Source organism: Elephantulus edwardii, unplaced genomic scaffold, assembly GCF_000299155.1.
Source record: "Elephantulus edwardii isolate Elephantulus edwardi_28Jun2011 unplaced genomic scaffold, EleEdw1.0 scaffold00049, whole genome shotgun sequence".
Taxonomy (NCBI): Eukaryota; Metazoa; Chordata; class Mammalia; order Macroscelidea; family Macroscelididae; genus Elephantulus; species Elephantulus edwardii.
Window position 1 is genome coordinate 8000826 of NW_006399799.1, and position 13602 is coordinate 8014427.

Sequence of the window (13602 nt, forward strand, 5' to 3'; positions counted from 1 at the left end):
GGCAAAGATGATAAAGCTTCGTCTCATGCACTTCAGGCATGTTGCTAGGAGAGGCTCTTCCGTGGAAAAGCAATGGGTCAGTGAAGGAAAGAAAGACCCTCAACCAGGTGGACTGACAAAGGACTCAAGTATTTAAAAAAAAAATTATGAAGATGGCACAGGATAGGACAGAGCTGAGATCTGTTGTTCATAGAGTCACTATGGGTCGTACTCGACTTGACGGCACCTAACAACAACTGCTTTTGTGGCTTAGTACAGAGACAGTCGTGCTGCTAACCCACAGACAGCACCTTTTTGATAGTTCAAATCCACCAGTCACTCTGAGGAGGAAAGATAGGAAATCTCTCTTGTGATTTACCGTCTCCAAAAAAACTGCTGGTCGGTGAACTATGAGTTGGCTTAGCCACTTGATGGTAATGGCAGTGAGAGCGAGCCTCCTAAACTCTGAGAATGTTCATTTATGTGCACTGAAGCTATTCATTTGCGGTATTTCTGTTATAAAATACCAGATAGCTAAAACAGATGGATACACAGATACTTTATTATGATTGACATTATTCTTCAAGCTGTGTATGCACATGAACACAAAATTGGAATAAAACACCAATGTTGTTGTTGTTGTTAAGTGCCATTGAGTCGTAGGCGACTCATAGTGACCCCTATGAACAAAAGTCCTCGACAGTTGCGTGTCTTTCATCCTTTCTCCATGTTCGTAGGGTTTCCCAAGGCAAGCTATTTACAGAAGTGGATGCCACTCCTGCTTCCAAAACACCAGTGTCTACTTTATTATTGTTGTTGTGTACTGTTGAGTCAACTACAACTCATAGGACCCTATGAACAATGGCTCTGAACCTTGCCCTATCCCGAACCAACCTCACTGTTGCTGTCACACCTGACCCCACTGCTACAGTCAACCCATCTCATCCAGAGCAATATTCTTCTGTGCTCTCTCTCTTTCCAAGGACTCTATCTCTCCAAGGACTGGTCCACCCTGACAACATGTCCAAAGTATGAGAATCAGAGTTTTACATTCTTTGCCTCCAAGAAGCAAAATGGTTTCACCCTGTCCAGTACAGACCAATTTGTTCTCTTGGCACTCCAGCCAATACTCTTCTCCAGCACCACAAAACAAAGGCATCAATTCTTCTGTCATCTTTAGTCATTGTCCAGCTCTTAGATGCATAGCAAGTGATTGAGAATCCCACAGCCTGAATCAGGCACACCTCAGTCTTCAAACTGACATTATTACTTCTCAGTAATTTAGAGAGGTCCCTGACTGTAGACATCCCCTGATCTCCTGACTGCTGGTGCCAAGAGGGTTGATTGTGGATCTGAACACAATGAAATTTTTTCTCCATCTATCATGGTATTGCCTATTAGGATGCTTGTATATGAAAAAGGCAGAAATAATGTATACAAAATGTAGGCACAGAGGAAGTATCAAGTTTTGAGTACTCTGGCTCTGGGGACATTAGTCCTCACCATCTACAATGTGAACTGGTAGTGATGAGGAGGCTCTGAGGAGGTGAGAGTGACACATAGAGAGGCCCTGGTAGGAGTGAGACCCCAGCAACCATGGTGGTGAAGAGATTGTGGAGAGACTGTGGCATTGCTGTGTAAAGACTGTCAAGGTATAACCTGAGACTTCTTGAATCTGTGCTGGCAATAGTTAAAGGTTTTGCTTGCCAGATGCTTGAAGGAGAAGCTGATTTATAACTGCTCTGAGGCAAACCTTGCTGGATGATTAAGGAAACCAGAGGCTTCTTGAATTTGTGTTGCTGAACTGAAACCAGGACTTTTACTAATTAAGGAATTGTGTTTTGCTGTTATTGTACCTTGAGACTGCTGGACTAAACCTGGCCTTGCATTGTGACTTTGTCTCTCCCACTCCCCAGCCTATTTCCCTAATAAACTCCATCTTGGAACCACAACTGTGAGTAAAGTTAGTAAGTAACAACACATATCTAATCCAGTGATTTGTGGAAATAGGTGCAGAAGCATGGGGGGGGGTGGCTTGTCTGATCTAGCAGGTATCTGGTGGGTGCTATGAAGATTATTGATGGAGAAAGTTCCCTTTTATGAAGCAGACAGAACTCTGATTCGGCCACCCCTCCAGTACATCGGCTCTTTTTACAACTGGATTGTAAGACAAACACTATAAAGCATCATGCTAGGGACATGATTGGTTGACCTGGGAACTTAAAATCATCCTTATAAAGGAATAGGTGCAGCCTCCAGTGGGTGGAAGCCCTGAATATAGAAAAGTGTTCTGTGGACATTTTACTGGTGAGTGGTGTTAAGGCATGTACCTTTGCCTGGCTTTCCCCTCCTAGTTACTGTGCATCTGCTGGTTCTATTTCAGCACTCCTTTCAGAAAACGTGAACCTGCTTCTGGGTATGGCCCCACCTGCCTCAACTGAGGATGGAACTGAAAATACCTGCTTCTGTCACTGTTCTGTCTCCATATGGAAAACAGGCTATCTGGAGATACCTGTCTTTATAAGTATGGACTTACCTGATTCACTCCCTGTGTATCTGGCTATGCCTTGCATCAGTCAGGGTGTACACGCGAAGTGTGCTCAGGACTGAATATATGTGACAGTACCTGTACTTGCATCACTGTATGATGTACTCCCTGCGTACAACTGGCTCTCTCTGTGCTTAGCTTATGCTAACTTTTCTAGTCTTCTCGTTCTCTGGGTCTGGAGGCACTAGGAAGGGGCCGAGTCGCAGAGGTCTGGCTCCTTTTGCATTCTCAGCTCTCCACCTCTGGGGTCCAAGCCTGGGCCAGCGCCTGCAGACCGTGGGGCGGGGCCGGGGCCGGGGCGGGGTTTGACGGGGCGGGGCCGGACGGGTCCCGAGGGGCGGGTCTTGGCTGGAGGGGGCGGAGCAGGAAGGGGCGGTGGCCGCTCCGCCCCCTCCCTCCCCAAGGCTCTTGGGACCAGCTCTCGCCTCCTTCTCTTGGCTTCCGCGTCACTGCCCTTAAAGCCACCTGCCCGTATAAAGGCACCGCCGGCCTGACTGTGGAACTCGGGCCCCATGGAGACGCCGCCGGCCGTAGCTGGCGCACGGCGGGGTGAGTGCGCGCGGTGGGGAGTGGGCGCGGGCCTCGGGTCTGGTCGGAGTGGGTGGAGGTGGGAGGGCTCTGGCCACGTCCGATCGGAGCGAGAGGGACGGAGGGCTGGTCCCCAGGCCCACAGATCCAGAAGACCTGGTCCAACTTAGCTCAAGTTGGGAGAACCCGGAGAGTGGAGCCAAGGTCCGGGTTGGGGTGCCGAGCGCGCGCGAGTCATGGGGTCGGCAAATCTCGGCGTCCCTGGCAGCCGGCGGCCAATCAGAGTTTCCCAGGAACTTTTCTCAACGGTGGGTCGCTCGGAAACTTCCTCGGCCCTGTCCTGGGACTCCGGCCCTGCTGGCCCCGTGCCTCCTGGGCCTGGACCGCGAGCGCTGGGCTGGTAGGCAGAGGCCATGGCCTCGGAGGGGAAGCCCCGGCTTCCGAGGCACTTCCAGCCCTAGATTTCCTTGTGACGGCCCCGCCCCGCAGCTGTAGGGGCGCGGCGAGGTCCTCTGAGACCTCCCGGGCCTTTAGGGTCCCCTGGATTGGCGTGGGAGTGGGTAGGAAGTGGAATCAATCTCCTCGAGTTCTAATCCTTAAACCACCAGTTAACAACTGCCTGATCAGGAGGAAGTTCTTAATGTCTCTCTGCTTCAGTTCCCACCTTCTTATGTTAGGAGGGATATTCCCTCGCTAGGAAAGCTTTTGAGAGCACTCAGTGAGATAAAACAGAAGATAGCTTTGCACAGTGCCTTATGTGGATGTTGCTTCATCAACTGGGTGGGGCTGGAACGGCCAGAGCAATGTTTCCCACCCCTGACCTTGTGGTTGTCCTGTAGGAGCTGTGACAGGTGACTGCCAGGAGGTTGAGCTATGAGTGCCCCCTGTGGAGAGAGGCCTGTCCAGGCAGCCAACCCCACCATGAGTTTGTGGGAGCCTGGGGACAGCCATAATTGGCAGGGCACCCCCAGGCTGGCCCAGGAGACAGCTGCTGAGGAAGCATCGGCTGCAGAGCTACAGATGAAAGTGGACTTCTTCAGGAAACTGGGCTACTCATCCTCTGAAATCCACAGTGTGCTGCAGAAGCTGGGAGTCCACGCAGACACCAACACAGTGCTGGGCGAGCTGGTGAAACACGGTTCTGCCACGGAGCGAGAGCGCCAGGCCTCCCCAGACCGCAGCCCTCAGCTGCCCCTGGTTCCCCGTGGCGGGGGCACCCCCAAGACTTCCACTGTGGAGTCTTCACCCCCTGAGGAGGCTAAGGAGGGCAGTGACCTGAGACCTGTGGTCATCGATGGGAGCAATGTGGCCATGAGGTACGCATCCAAGATTCGCTGTTAATGGCTAGAGTTGATGACTCTTGTCTCTAGCCCTGGGAGGAGTCTGACTTCTTCCCATGCTCTGGTCTAGAAGAAGGGAAAGCTTTACTTAATTTTCTTAACTTGAGGTGAATTTGAGAGAAATGTTGCCGGATGACACAGGCCCATAGGTGTGCACTGTGGGTAAGTGATGCAGCAAGGACTCGAACATCAGTCTTTTGGACTTCAGAGGTTACCTCATAGACTCTCACACTCACTTCCTCTTCCTTGATATAAAACAGTACAGTGGATTAGACGGTAAACACTAGTGTTAGACTCCGTGGGATTAACCCCAGCTCATTTGTATAGGAGCTGTGTGGCTATAAGAAGCCTTGGTGGCACAGTCAGTAAAGTATTAGACTACTGAGAGGTAGTGGTTCAAACCCATCAGCCCCTTCTTGAGAAAATGATGTGGCAGTCTCTTCCCATAAAGATGCTTTAAAAAACAAACTCCATCAGGTTTCTAAGGCTGTAAATCATAATGGGAGGAGATTACCCGTCTTTCACAAAGAGCAGCTGTGGATTTGAACTGCCACTCTTTTAAGTTGGCTGCATAATATGTTATGGCACTATGTCACCAGGCACCTTTGGAATTCTCTAGGACAGTTCCACACTGTCCTTTAGGGTTACTCTGAAGAGAAATCAACTCAGAGGTCAGTGATTTTGTGTGACTATAAACCATTCACTTCACCTTTCTGAGCTTTATTTTCTCAACTGTAAGATGGGGCTAACCGTGCTCCACACTCCCTCAAATGGTAGTTGTGGGGAGTGAATATGCAATCTGGTGAGTAGTTGGTGTTCAATAAATAAAAGTTATTATCATTTGGAGGATGGGACTTCTAGGACCTTATTGTCATCTCTGCAAAGGCCTTCATGGCTGTGACCAGGAGTAACCCCAACAAGGCTGGATCTGACTGGGGAGTGTGGGTGGTGACTCTGGCTTCAAGTGAGCTGTGACTCGGGTCCTCTGATTCAGCTGGAGCTGCCTGGACAGGACTAGGCTCTTCAAGCAGAGCCTGGTCTGGGCCTCAAGTTCCCATGGCCCCGTGACAGGGGGTGGGGTGGGGTAGGGGCAGAGGGTGCAGCCAGGAACCCAGCCTTTGCTCCAGGCCACGCCCTCTGGCCGCTTTCTCCCAGTTTCCGCCTCTCCTTGGAGGTGGATGAGTCAGGGCTGGGTGGATCACTCACAAAGAAAAGTTACTGTTGGTGTGTATCAGGAGACCCCAGGCTTGGGGATGAGGCAGGAGCTTCCAGGTTGGGCTGCCCGATTCAGCCATGAGGTCAGCCTCAGCTTTCCAGTAGTGTTTGGCTAGATTGCTTCTTGGAGGCAAGGATGGTGAAACTTTTCTCTCGTGTGCTTTGAGTGTTTCTAGGAAAGGCCATTCCTTGGAGAAGGACATCCTGTTTGGAAAGGTTGGGAAATAGCGAAGGAGAGAAAGACCCACAACCAGGTGGATTGATCTCGTGACTGCGGCAGTGTGTCAGAGGTGGTGAGGTTGGCATAGGATAGGCCAAGGTTCAAGTCAGTTGTTCAGGTCGCTAACACAACTCCCTAAACCTGGCCAGTCAGTTTTCCAACTGAATGTCAGCCTGACTCCGCTTACTCGCCCACCGCGCTTTTGTTCCTCCCCAGCCAGTCGGTCTGCCCATCTCTGTAATGGGCTGAGCCCAAGCTGACTGGTCTGTGTCCGGGGCAGCTGGTCCCAGTCCGTGCTTGATTGATGGGGGCCCCAGTAGCGTGTGGTTGAGCGAGGTGCAGGGTCGCTTGGGGTCTCTGGGGGCTGAGCGGGCTTGCCTGGGCGAACCGCCATGTGCCGTGTGTTTGTATCCAGGCAGGAGGGGGCGTGGCCTGGCGGGGGTGGGGCCTGGAGGCCGGCCCGCGGGGCTTTCTGCGCCGAGCCGCGGCGGGAGGGGAATTCCAGGCTCTCACTTCCTGTCTCTGCTGCGCGCTGCCCGCCCTGCTGCCCCTTCCCCCTGTGGGCCGGCCCGCCGGCCCCCACCCTATGCAAATACGGGGGAATTCACCTCTGTTTCCTTCTAAGGGAATTTTTCCCCACTCAGGGCCCCGCCCCAGCCTATCTTCCCACCTGTAGAGCGCAGCCATGCCCGCTGACCCTGGCTTCTTGGGTCTCGTGCCTGCGCACTCAGGTATCCCCGCAGGCTGGAGTCCTGACCTGGGGGGGGGGGGGCCTTGGACGGCAGTGATTGGCCTCCATTCAAGAGATAAGAACCCGTTCTCTACTTCTGCCAAGCTTGTGGATTTGCTGAGGGTGTTCCAGGGGCTGGAGCTGCTGAGGGAAGGCCAGTCCACAGCGGAGGTGTACGTGCCTGGAGGCAGTGCCTCAAGAAGCCTTGTTCTGTTAAGTCCCAGAGCACCAATACTGGCATAGAAAGGGGAACGTGGGTGTGCAGGCAGGTTATGGGCATGTGCCCGCTACATACATGAGACAGGAGTCACACCAGGGATGACCATACCCATAGGGAAAGGGACAAGCCGGCAGTGAGATGATGCCTTGTAGACACAAACCAGGAACATGACCTCACCTAGCAGGCCAGGAAAGGAGTCACTATACAGCCTCTTTGGGGTCCTGAAAGGGGAAGAGCAAGTGTTTACCAGGTGCATATTTCTGCTGTTCCTGGCCTATCCCTTCCTCTTTTCAAAGGCAAATTTGGGAGCTCTTTTCTCCCAAAATTAGGGGCTCTGATGGCACAGTGGTTAAGTGGTCAGTTTAAACCTATGACAAAACTGAGGCAGACCGCTCCCCCCAGGTTACAGGAACAGTTCCGCTCTGTCCCTAAGGTTGCTATGAATCCAAATTGACTTAATGGCAGCACGATGTTTAAGCATCATCGTTCATAGTGGTTATGAGCGGCTGGTCTGAATCTGCATCTCTGCTCTGTGGTTCCCCGTCGTGTGACCATGGCAACGAAATCACCCTCTCCGGACTACAGTGTTTCTCTGGAAAAAGGAGATGATAGAATAATACTTATAAAATCTACTCTCTGGTTTTATGCTTCCTCTCTCTCCAAAAAAGGAGAAGAGGTGATAGTATTGATAGTCCTCTCCCCACAGAGCTTAACACCTAGAACAGGATCTGGCTCCTTTACAACAGATCAAAAGCTCACCTGTTCCTGTGTCATCTTCCATGTTTCTGCTGTGCTTTTTAAGCCCATTGTTGGACTCACTGTGTCAGTCCATCTCGTTGAGAGTTTCTTCTCTTTCACTGACCCTCCACTGTTCCAAGCATGACATTTCCCAGCCCTTAGTTCATGCTCACTTTCATTGTAAGCAGGGTGTATGGCAGGGAGAACGAGCTAGAATTAAGTACTATCTTGTGGTTGGACTTTGTCTCTGAAAAGTTACTGAAACCTTCAGCCCCTAGAGCACTAGCTTCACCCTCAGGCAGCCTCTGTGCCCCCAACCAACTGCCCTTCTGCCTCAGTAACTTCTCTTGGGGCTCTGGCTGTTATCCCCAAAGCCACTCACAGGATGTGGTCGGCTGTGGACTTGCCTCTTTTGCGTAACATTTATTCTGTTTTATTTGCCAAATATGAGAGTCTGAGTTGCTCACTAAAGGAGCAGTGACTGGGTTGGGCCGCTGAGAAGGGACTCAAAGCCTCTCCCAAAGGCCCTTCCTTTCACCTGGAAGCCCGAAGGCCTGCTCTCCTTCCTTTTTTCAGCTCCTAGGGAATCTGTGCTACAGCTTCCATTTGCTGAATTGTCTTTGGTTCAAGCAATCAAGACAGTCTTCCCACAGATTCTGTTGTTGGCTGCCCTTTGAATGAAGTGGCAGATCCTGAGGCCCATTTTACAGATGAGAGAAACTGTGAGCCAGGAAAACCTAGGACCACCTAACGCTGTTCTGGATCCAACCAGATTTGGGGGAGGGGATGTTGTGGTCCTCAGTACAAGGCAGGGATAATTTGCCCACCTCTTTTGCTAGCAGAGTTCTCCAGCACCTCTCTACTGTCCTCTGTCCTTAGGTTACACCTTACACTAGGGGAGTGTACCCTGTTGGAGTAGGCATTTTGGGGAATTGGCGGTCTTGGGAGGAAAAACAATGTCCTTTCACTTTCAAGTTAAAAGGTTTTAAAGAAGTGTCTGCCCTCTGTCACTTCCTGACCCTCGTTTCAGGCCACCTCCCCTACATACATATACCCCCCACACACATACTTGTATACATACAACATATATACATGCATGCACTCACACTAACACACTTCATATCTACACACACTCACACCACCCCCACACATACTTCATAGCGACATACAAACATACATTCCATACTAACATATGCTCACACCACATACTTCGTATCTCATACTCCACACCCACATTCACACCACACACATACATTCATACCAGCATACGCTTATACTACACTCATATCTACACACACTCACACTTTGCACACGTACACTCCATAACCTGCTCATTCACAGACTCTATACACCATACACACATTCACCCCACACTCGCCCCCACCCAGTATCCCTCTACACACTCCTCACTAATACCCCTCTACACACACCCCAGGTCCCAGACCCTGGAGGTTTGTGTGATCCAACTTTAATCTGGAACAACCTGGTTTCTCTTAAATTAGTCAGACCAGGTACTTCCCCCGCCCCCGCCCGCAGCCTTGCTGGCAAGCAGGCCAGCAGCCGGCTGGTGGTGACTCAGAGGAGTCCTGGTGTGTATGTGTGTCCCCTGGTCCCAGCAGTGCCTGGGGCGGGGCATCAAGCAGAAGTCTTCCAGCTCCTTTCCCCACCCCCAGGTGTGTTGCAAGCTGCCTGAACCTCCCCCACGGTGGAGAGCAGGTGCTGCCAGATTCCTGGGTGTTTCCTCACTTTCAGGAGATGGAACCTCAGGGAAAGTCGCAGGCCTGGCCACCCCAGGCACTGTGGGAACCAGCTGGGGATCAGGACATGGAGTGGATCTGGGTCTCCCCAGTCAGGGAGCAATGGCTAAGTCCAGTCTCCATCAGAGAGGTCAGCCAAGGCAGGAGTGCTCCCTTTTCCCTCCTAGAGGCCTAGAGGGCAGGCTGGCCCTTTGGGGCTGACACTGTCCCTCCTCTGTTCCCCAGCCACGGGAATAAGGAAGTCTTCTCCTGCCGGGGCATCCTACTGGCTGTGAACTGGTTTCTGGAGCGTGGCCACACAGACATCACGGTGTTTGTGCCATCCTGGAGGAAGGAGCAGCCCCGGCCTGACGTACCCATCACTGGTGAGTGTTCCCGCTTCAGACAGATGGCTTTGCTGTCCCAGCATTCCCTTTTGGGGTGGGGGGACTCATCACTGCTAGAGTTCACACAGGGTCCAGCATCTCATCTCAGCTCTTGTCGACCTCATCCAGCCTGTAACAACAGCATTCACCAAGGGTATCTTGTCCAGCCTCTGCCTCCAGCCACTGGGCAGTCCCTCATCCTCTTGGCGGGTCCTCCTTCAGCTTCCCCAGTACAGAGGTGATGTGCGCTGTGGTGTTCTGTGCGGTCCAAGGCCTGGCTCTGTGGCCTTGGACCAGTTATGTAGCCTTGCTCTGAGCCACTTGCTACTCATGGAAAGCAGGGAGTGGGTGAGGACAGCGACTGCCACCTCCCCATGTGGAGTGAGGAGCACATGGGTGACATAGGAGAAGCACTTCTCGGAGTGCCCAGCATACAGTAAGTGCTCCATAAATGTGAGCTGTGAACATTGTTTTTAGAATGAACCTCCAAGTCTTGGGGGATAAAACATCGAGATCCAGGAACACTGTGGCTCGGGCCACAGTCTTCCAGAAAAGTGTCCTTCCCCAGATGTGGTCTAGGAGTATCTCCAGGCCAGGCAGAGACAGAGCCAAACACTTCAAGTTAGGGCTTCTCCGCAGACCCGGGGCAAGGCTAGCAGCAAAAGCCAAGGCCGCACTTAACCTGTACAGACCCTGTGGCCAGTAGGGGAAACGAGCCTAGCTGTGCCTATGGGAGCCTATGTGAACAGGTGCTGTGGGGTTGTCGCTGAGCTTTGTACCCCTGCTGTGTGAGGGTGCATCCATGCCTCTGCAGACTAGCTCCTGCCCCAGTAAACTTGGGATCAGCAGCCCCCAACTCCTGGCCCCCCTGAGGGGTTGGGAGGCCTGAAGGCCTAGCTCTGGGCAGGGCACTGACTCTGTATTCTCCACAGACCAGTACATTCTGCGGGACCTGGAGAAGAAGAAGATCCTGGTGTTCACACCATCACGGCGCGTGGGCGGCAAGCGGGTGGTTTGCTATGATGACCGTTTTATTGTGAAGCTGGCCTACGAATCCGACGGGGTTGTGGTCTCCAATGACACGTACAGGGACCTCCAGGGGGAACGGCAGGAGTGGAGGCGCTTCATCGAGGAGCGGCTGCTTATGTATTCCTTTGTCAATGACAAGTATGCATCTCCCTGCATCTTCAGGAGTGAGGGCGGACCCCCACCAGCTTAAGAGGATCCAGGGTGGGACCAGGTGGGGCAGCCTCAATTGCTTTCTGGAGCAGGGGCCAGTAAAGACTACATAAGCTGTAGATTCAGATCCTTAGGTTATCAGTCTCCCAGCTACATTGGAGTTGAAAGTAGGAATATTCCCCGAAAGCACACAGCTCGAATCCACCAGATGCTTCACTGGAGAAAGAGGAGCAATATTCTCCTCCACTTCCTTAGGGGGAACCCCATTGGAGCTAAGAACAGCCCCAGGGGCATCCTGCTTGGCAGACACCAGTCCCCCAATTTCCTCTTCATGTGAAGAACTCTTTTGTCCCTCTGCAGGTTTATGCCCCCTGATGACCCCCTGGGCCGCCACGGGCCCAGCCTGGATAACTTCCTGCGTAAGAAACCACTTTCCTCCGAGCAGAGGAAGCAGCCATGCCCCTATGGTGAGAGACCCAGCTACCCTTTCCATGGCCCTCATCACCTTTCCTCTCCTCTCCCACCCATCTGTCAGCACTCCATGTTCTTCTTCAAGAGCACCATGTCATTCTTCTTCCAGGGAGGAAATGCACCTATGGAATCAAGTGCCGATTCTTCCACCCTGAGCGGCCAAGCTGCCCCCAGCGGTCAGTGGCTGATGAGCTCCGCGCCAATGCCCGTCTCTCACCTCCTAGGGGCCCTGGCAAGGCCAAGGGTAGCCGACAACCCTCGCCTGGCTCACTGTCCAGCTCACTGCCCACAGAGAGTGAGCAGTGCAGCCAAGACAGAAAGAAATTGGGGTCCCAGACATCTGCCGGGCCCCACCAAGAGGGCCTAGCTAAGACTTTTGCCCCAGCAGGCAGGAGCCTCCCAGCCAGTGGGGGCAGTAGTGGCAGCTTCGGGCCCACAGACTGGTTCCCCCAGACCCTAGATTCCCTGCCCTACACTTCCCAGGATTGCCTGGACTCGGGCATTGGCTCCCTGGAGAGCCAGATGTCAGAACTGTGGAGCGTCCGTGGAGGGGGCCCTGGGGAGCTGGGCCCCCCTCGGCGCCCATACACTGGTTATGTCCCCTATGGATCTGAGCTCCCAGCCACTCCGGCCTTCCCTGCCTTTGGACAGGCTGTCGGTGCTGGCCACTTCAGTGTGCCAAGTGACTATGCACCCCTGCCATCTGCCTACCCACCTCGGGAGTACTGGTCTGAGCCGTACCAGCTGCCCCCACCCACCCCAGTCCTACAGGAGCCCCAGGTGCAAGGTCCGAGGGCTGATGGGAGTCCATGGGCTGGGACTGGCAACCTTGCCAAGGAGCGGGCCAGTGTGTACACCAAGCTGTGTGGCGTCTTCCCCCCACAACTTGTGGAGGCAGTGATGGGGCGCTTCCCGCAGCTCCTGGACCCCCAGCAGCTCGCGGCCAAGATTCTGTCCTACAAATCCCAGCACCTTAGTGGGTAAGCTGGCCTGCCAGCACCCAGGGCAGTAGCTCCAGCTCCAGGACTGCTCACTCGGCTGGGCTGGGGTGACCCCCACGCTTGCACTGGAGGCTAGACAGGGGAGGGCTAGAGCAGGGAAGAGAACCCACAAACCAAAGATACTGTAGGATTGATTCTGGCCCCCGCAGCACCTCTTGCTGTCCCCCTCGGTGGGTCAGAAGCGATCACCCTGTTGATACACATTGTATCTCTCTAGTTTAAGGAGACGCTGCCGGTAACGGCTGTCAGTCTGTGGCTGAGGCCCAAACCCTTTTCCTCGGAGGGCGGGAAGGAGGCAGGGGAGCAGAGGCCTCCGCCCCGTCCCCGGGATGCTGGCCTTGGCCGGCTAGTTGGGCACCATGTGCCTGCCCTGCAAGGGCCCCTCCTCTAAGCCCATGAGGCCTCGCTGTGCTCACTGGGCACAAGGCTTCATGTTAGTAAGCAAAATGCTTCTTAATACTCATCCCTGCCCCACTCTGTCTACTCCCACTGCCCCTGCTGGGGGTGATAGGCTTTGGTGGGCACCCCCTCCTTCAACCTCTTTCTCCATACTCAGTCACCTCAGCCTTCCCCCCAGGTTGGGGAATGTGTGTGTATGTACAGGTATAAAGGGTAAATATCTTGAGTGGAAAAAGTCCTAATCCTAACCCTCCCCAGCACATCAATAAAGTAAAACATAAGCCCTTTTGAGAAGTGATCTACCTTTGTTGTGTTAGGGGACCGAGCTGGTCCAGGTGTGTACCGCAACCTGCCTTCAGCCCAAACCAACTCTTGAAACTTCTCTCCAAGTCTCTGAGGTTTACCAGGAATGTTGGCTCTTTGAGGCAGAGCCATCTTTGCTGAGGTATCAGGCTGGGCCTCAATACTTGAGGATGTGGCCATTCAAGAGGGGGCACATGGGTGAGTGCGGAGGAGCAGAATTTAGGAAGCAGAAGTGAAGTGGGCTTGGGGTCCTGTGGGTGGAGCCAGAGTGGGGTCTATTTTATGAACTATGACTAGAGCTTCAGACTGGAAGCTGGCTGGAGAGAGGAGGGAGAGATGGTCACTGAGAACAGTGTATTGGGTGGAATGTGTGTGGGAGGCCATTGACTGCAGCTCTTGGCCAGTCTTCCCAGATGTTACCTCACTCTAGACCTAGGCCCACAGACCAGCGGAGGAGGCAGGGACACTGCTGTGAAAGAGGTCAGGACCATGAGCTCAAATTCAGGAACTGGCTCTGCCATTGATTAGCACCTGGGGAAATGATGACCCCTTTCTGGGTCTCACCTATAAGATGGTGATAATCATGGTGCCTGCTTCACAGAGTTGGAT

The 13602-nt window shown here is 53.2% G+C and overlaps 1 protein-coding gene across 1 annotated transcript; it reads left to right on the plus strand.

Annotated features, from left to right (window-relative positions):
- Positions 1 to 3928: 3928 nt before the first annotated feature.
- On the plus strand, positions 3929 to 12274 carry ZC3H12A (zinc finger CCCH-type containing 12A). The gene is made up of 5 exons (XM_006886588.1): positions 3929 to 4371; positions 9501 to 9640; positions 10573 to 10807; positions 11180 to 11286; positions 11400 to 12274. The coding sequence occupies exons 1-5, from the start codon at positions 3929 to 3931 to the stop codon at positions 12272 to 12274; spliced, it is 1800 nt and encodes a 599-aa protein (XP_006886650.1).
- Positions 12275 to 13602: the final 1328 nt, after the last annotated feature.

Coding starts and splice junctions, on each gene's coding strand:
- ZC3H12A (XM_006886588.1), top strand. CDS start 3,929: ATGAGTGCCCCCTGTGGAGAGAGGCCTGTCCAGGCAGCCAACCCCACC. Junction 10,808..11,179: donor TATTCCTTTGTCAATGACAA/GTATGCATCTCC, acceptor GTCCCTCTGCAG/GTTTATGCCCCCTGATGACC. Junction 11,287..11,399: donor GAAGCAGCCATGCCCCTATG/GTGAGAGACCCA, acceptor TTCTTCTTCCAG/GGAGGAAATGCACCTATGGA.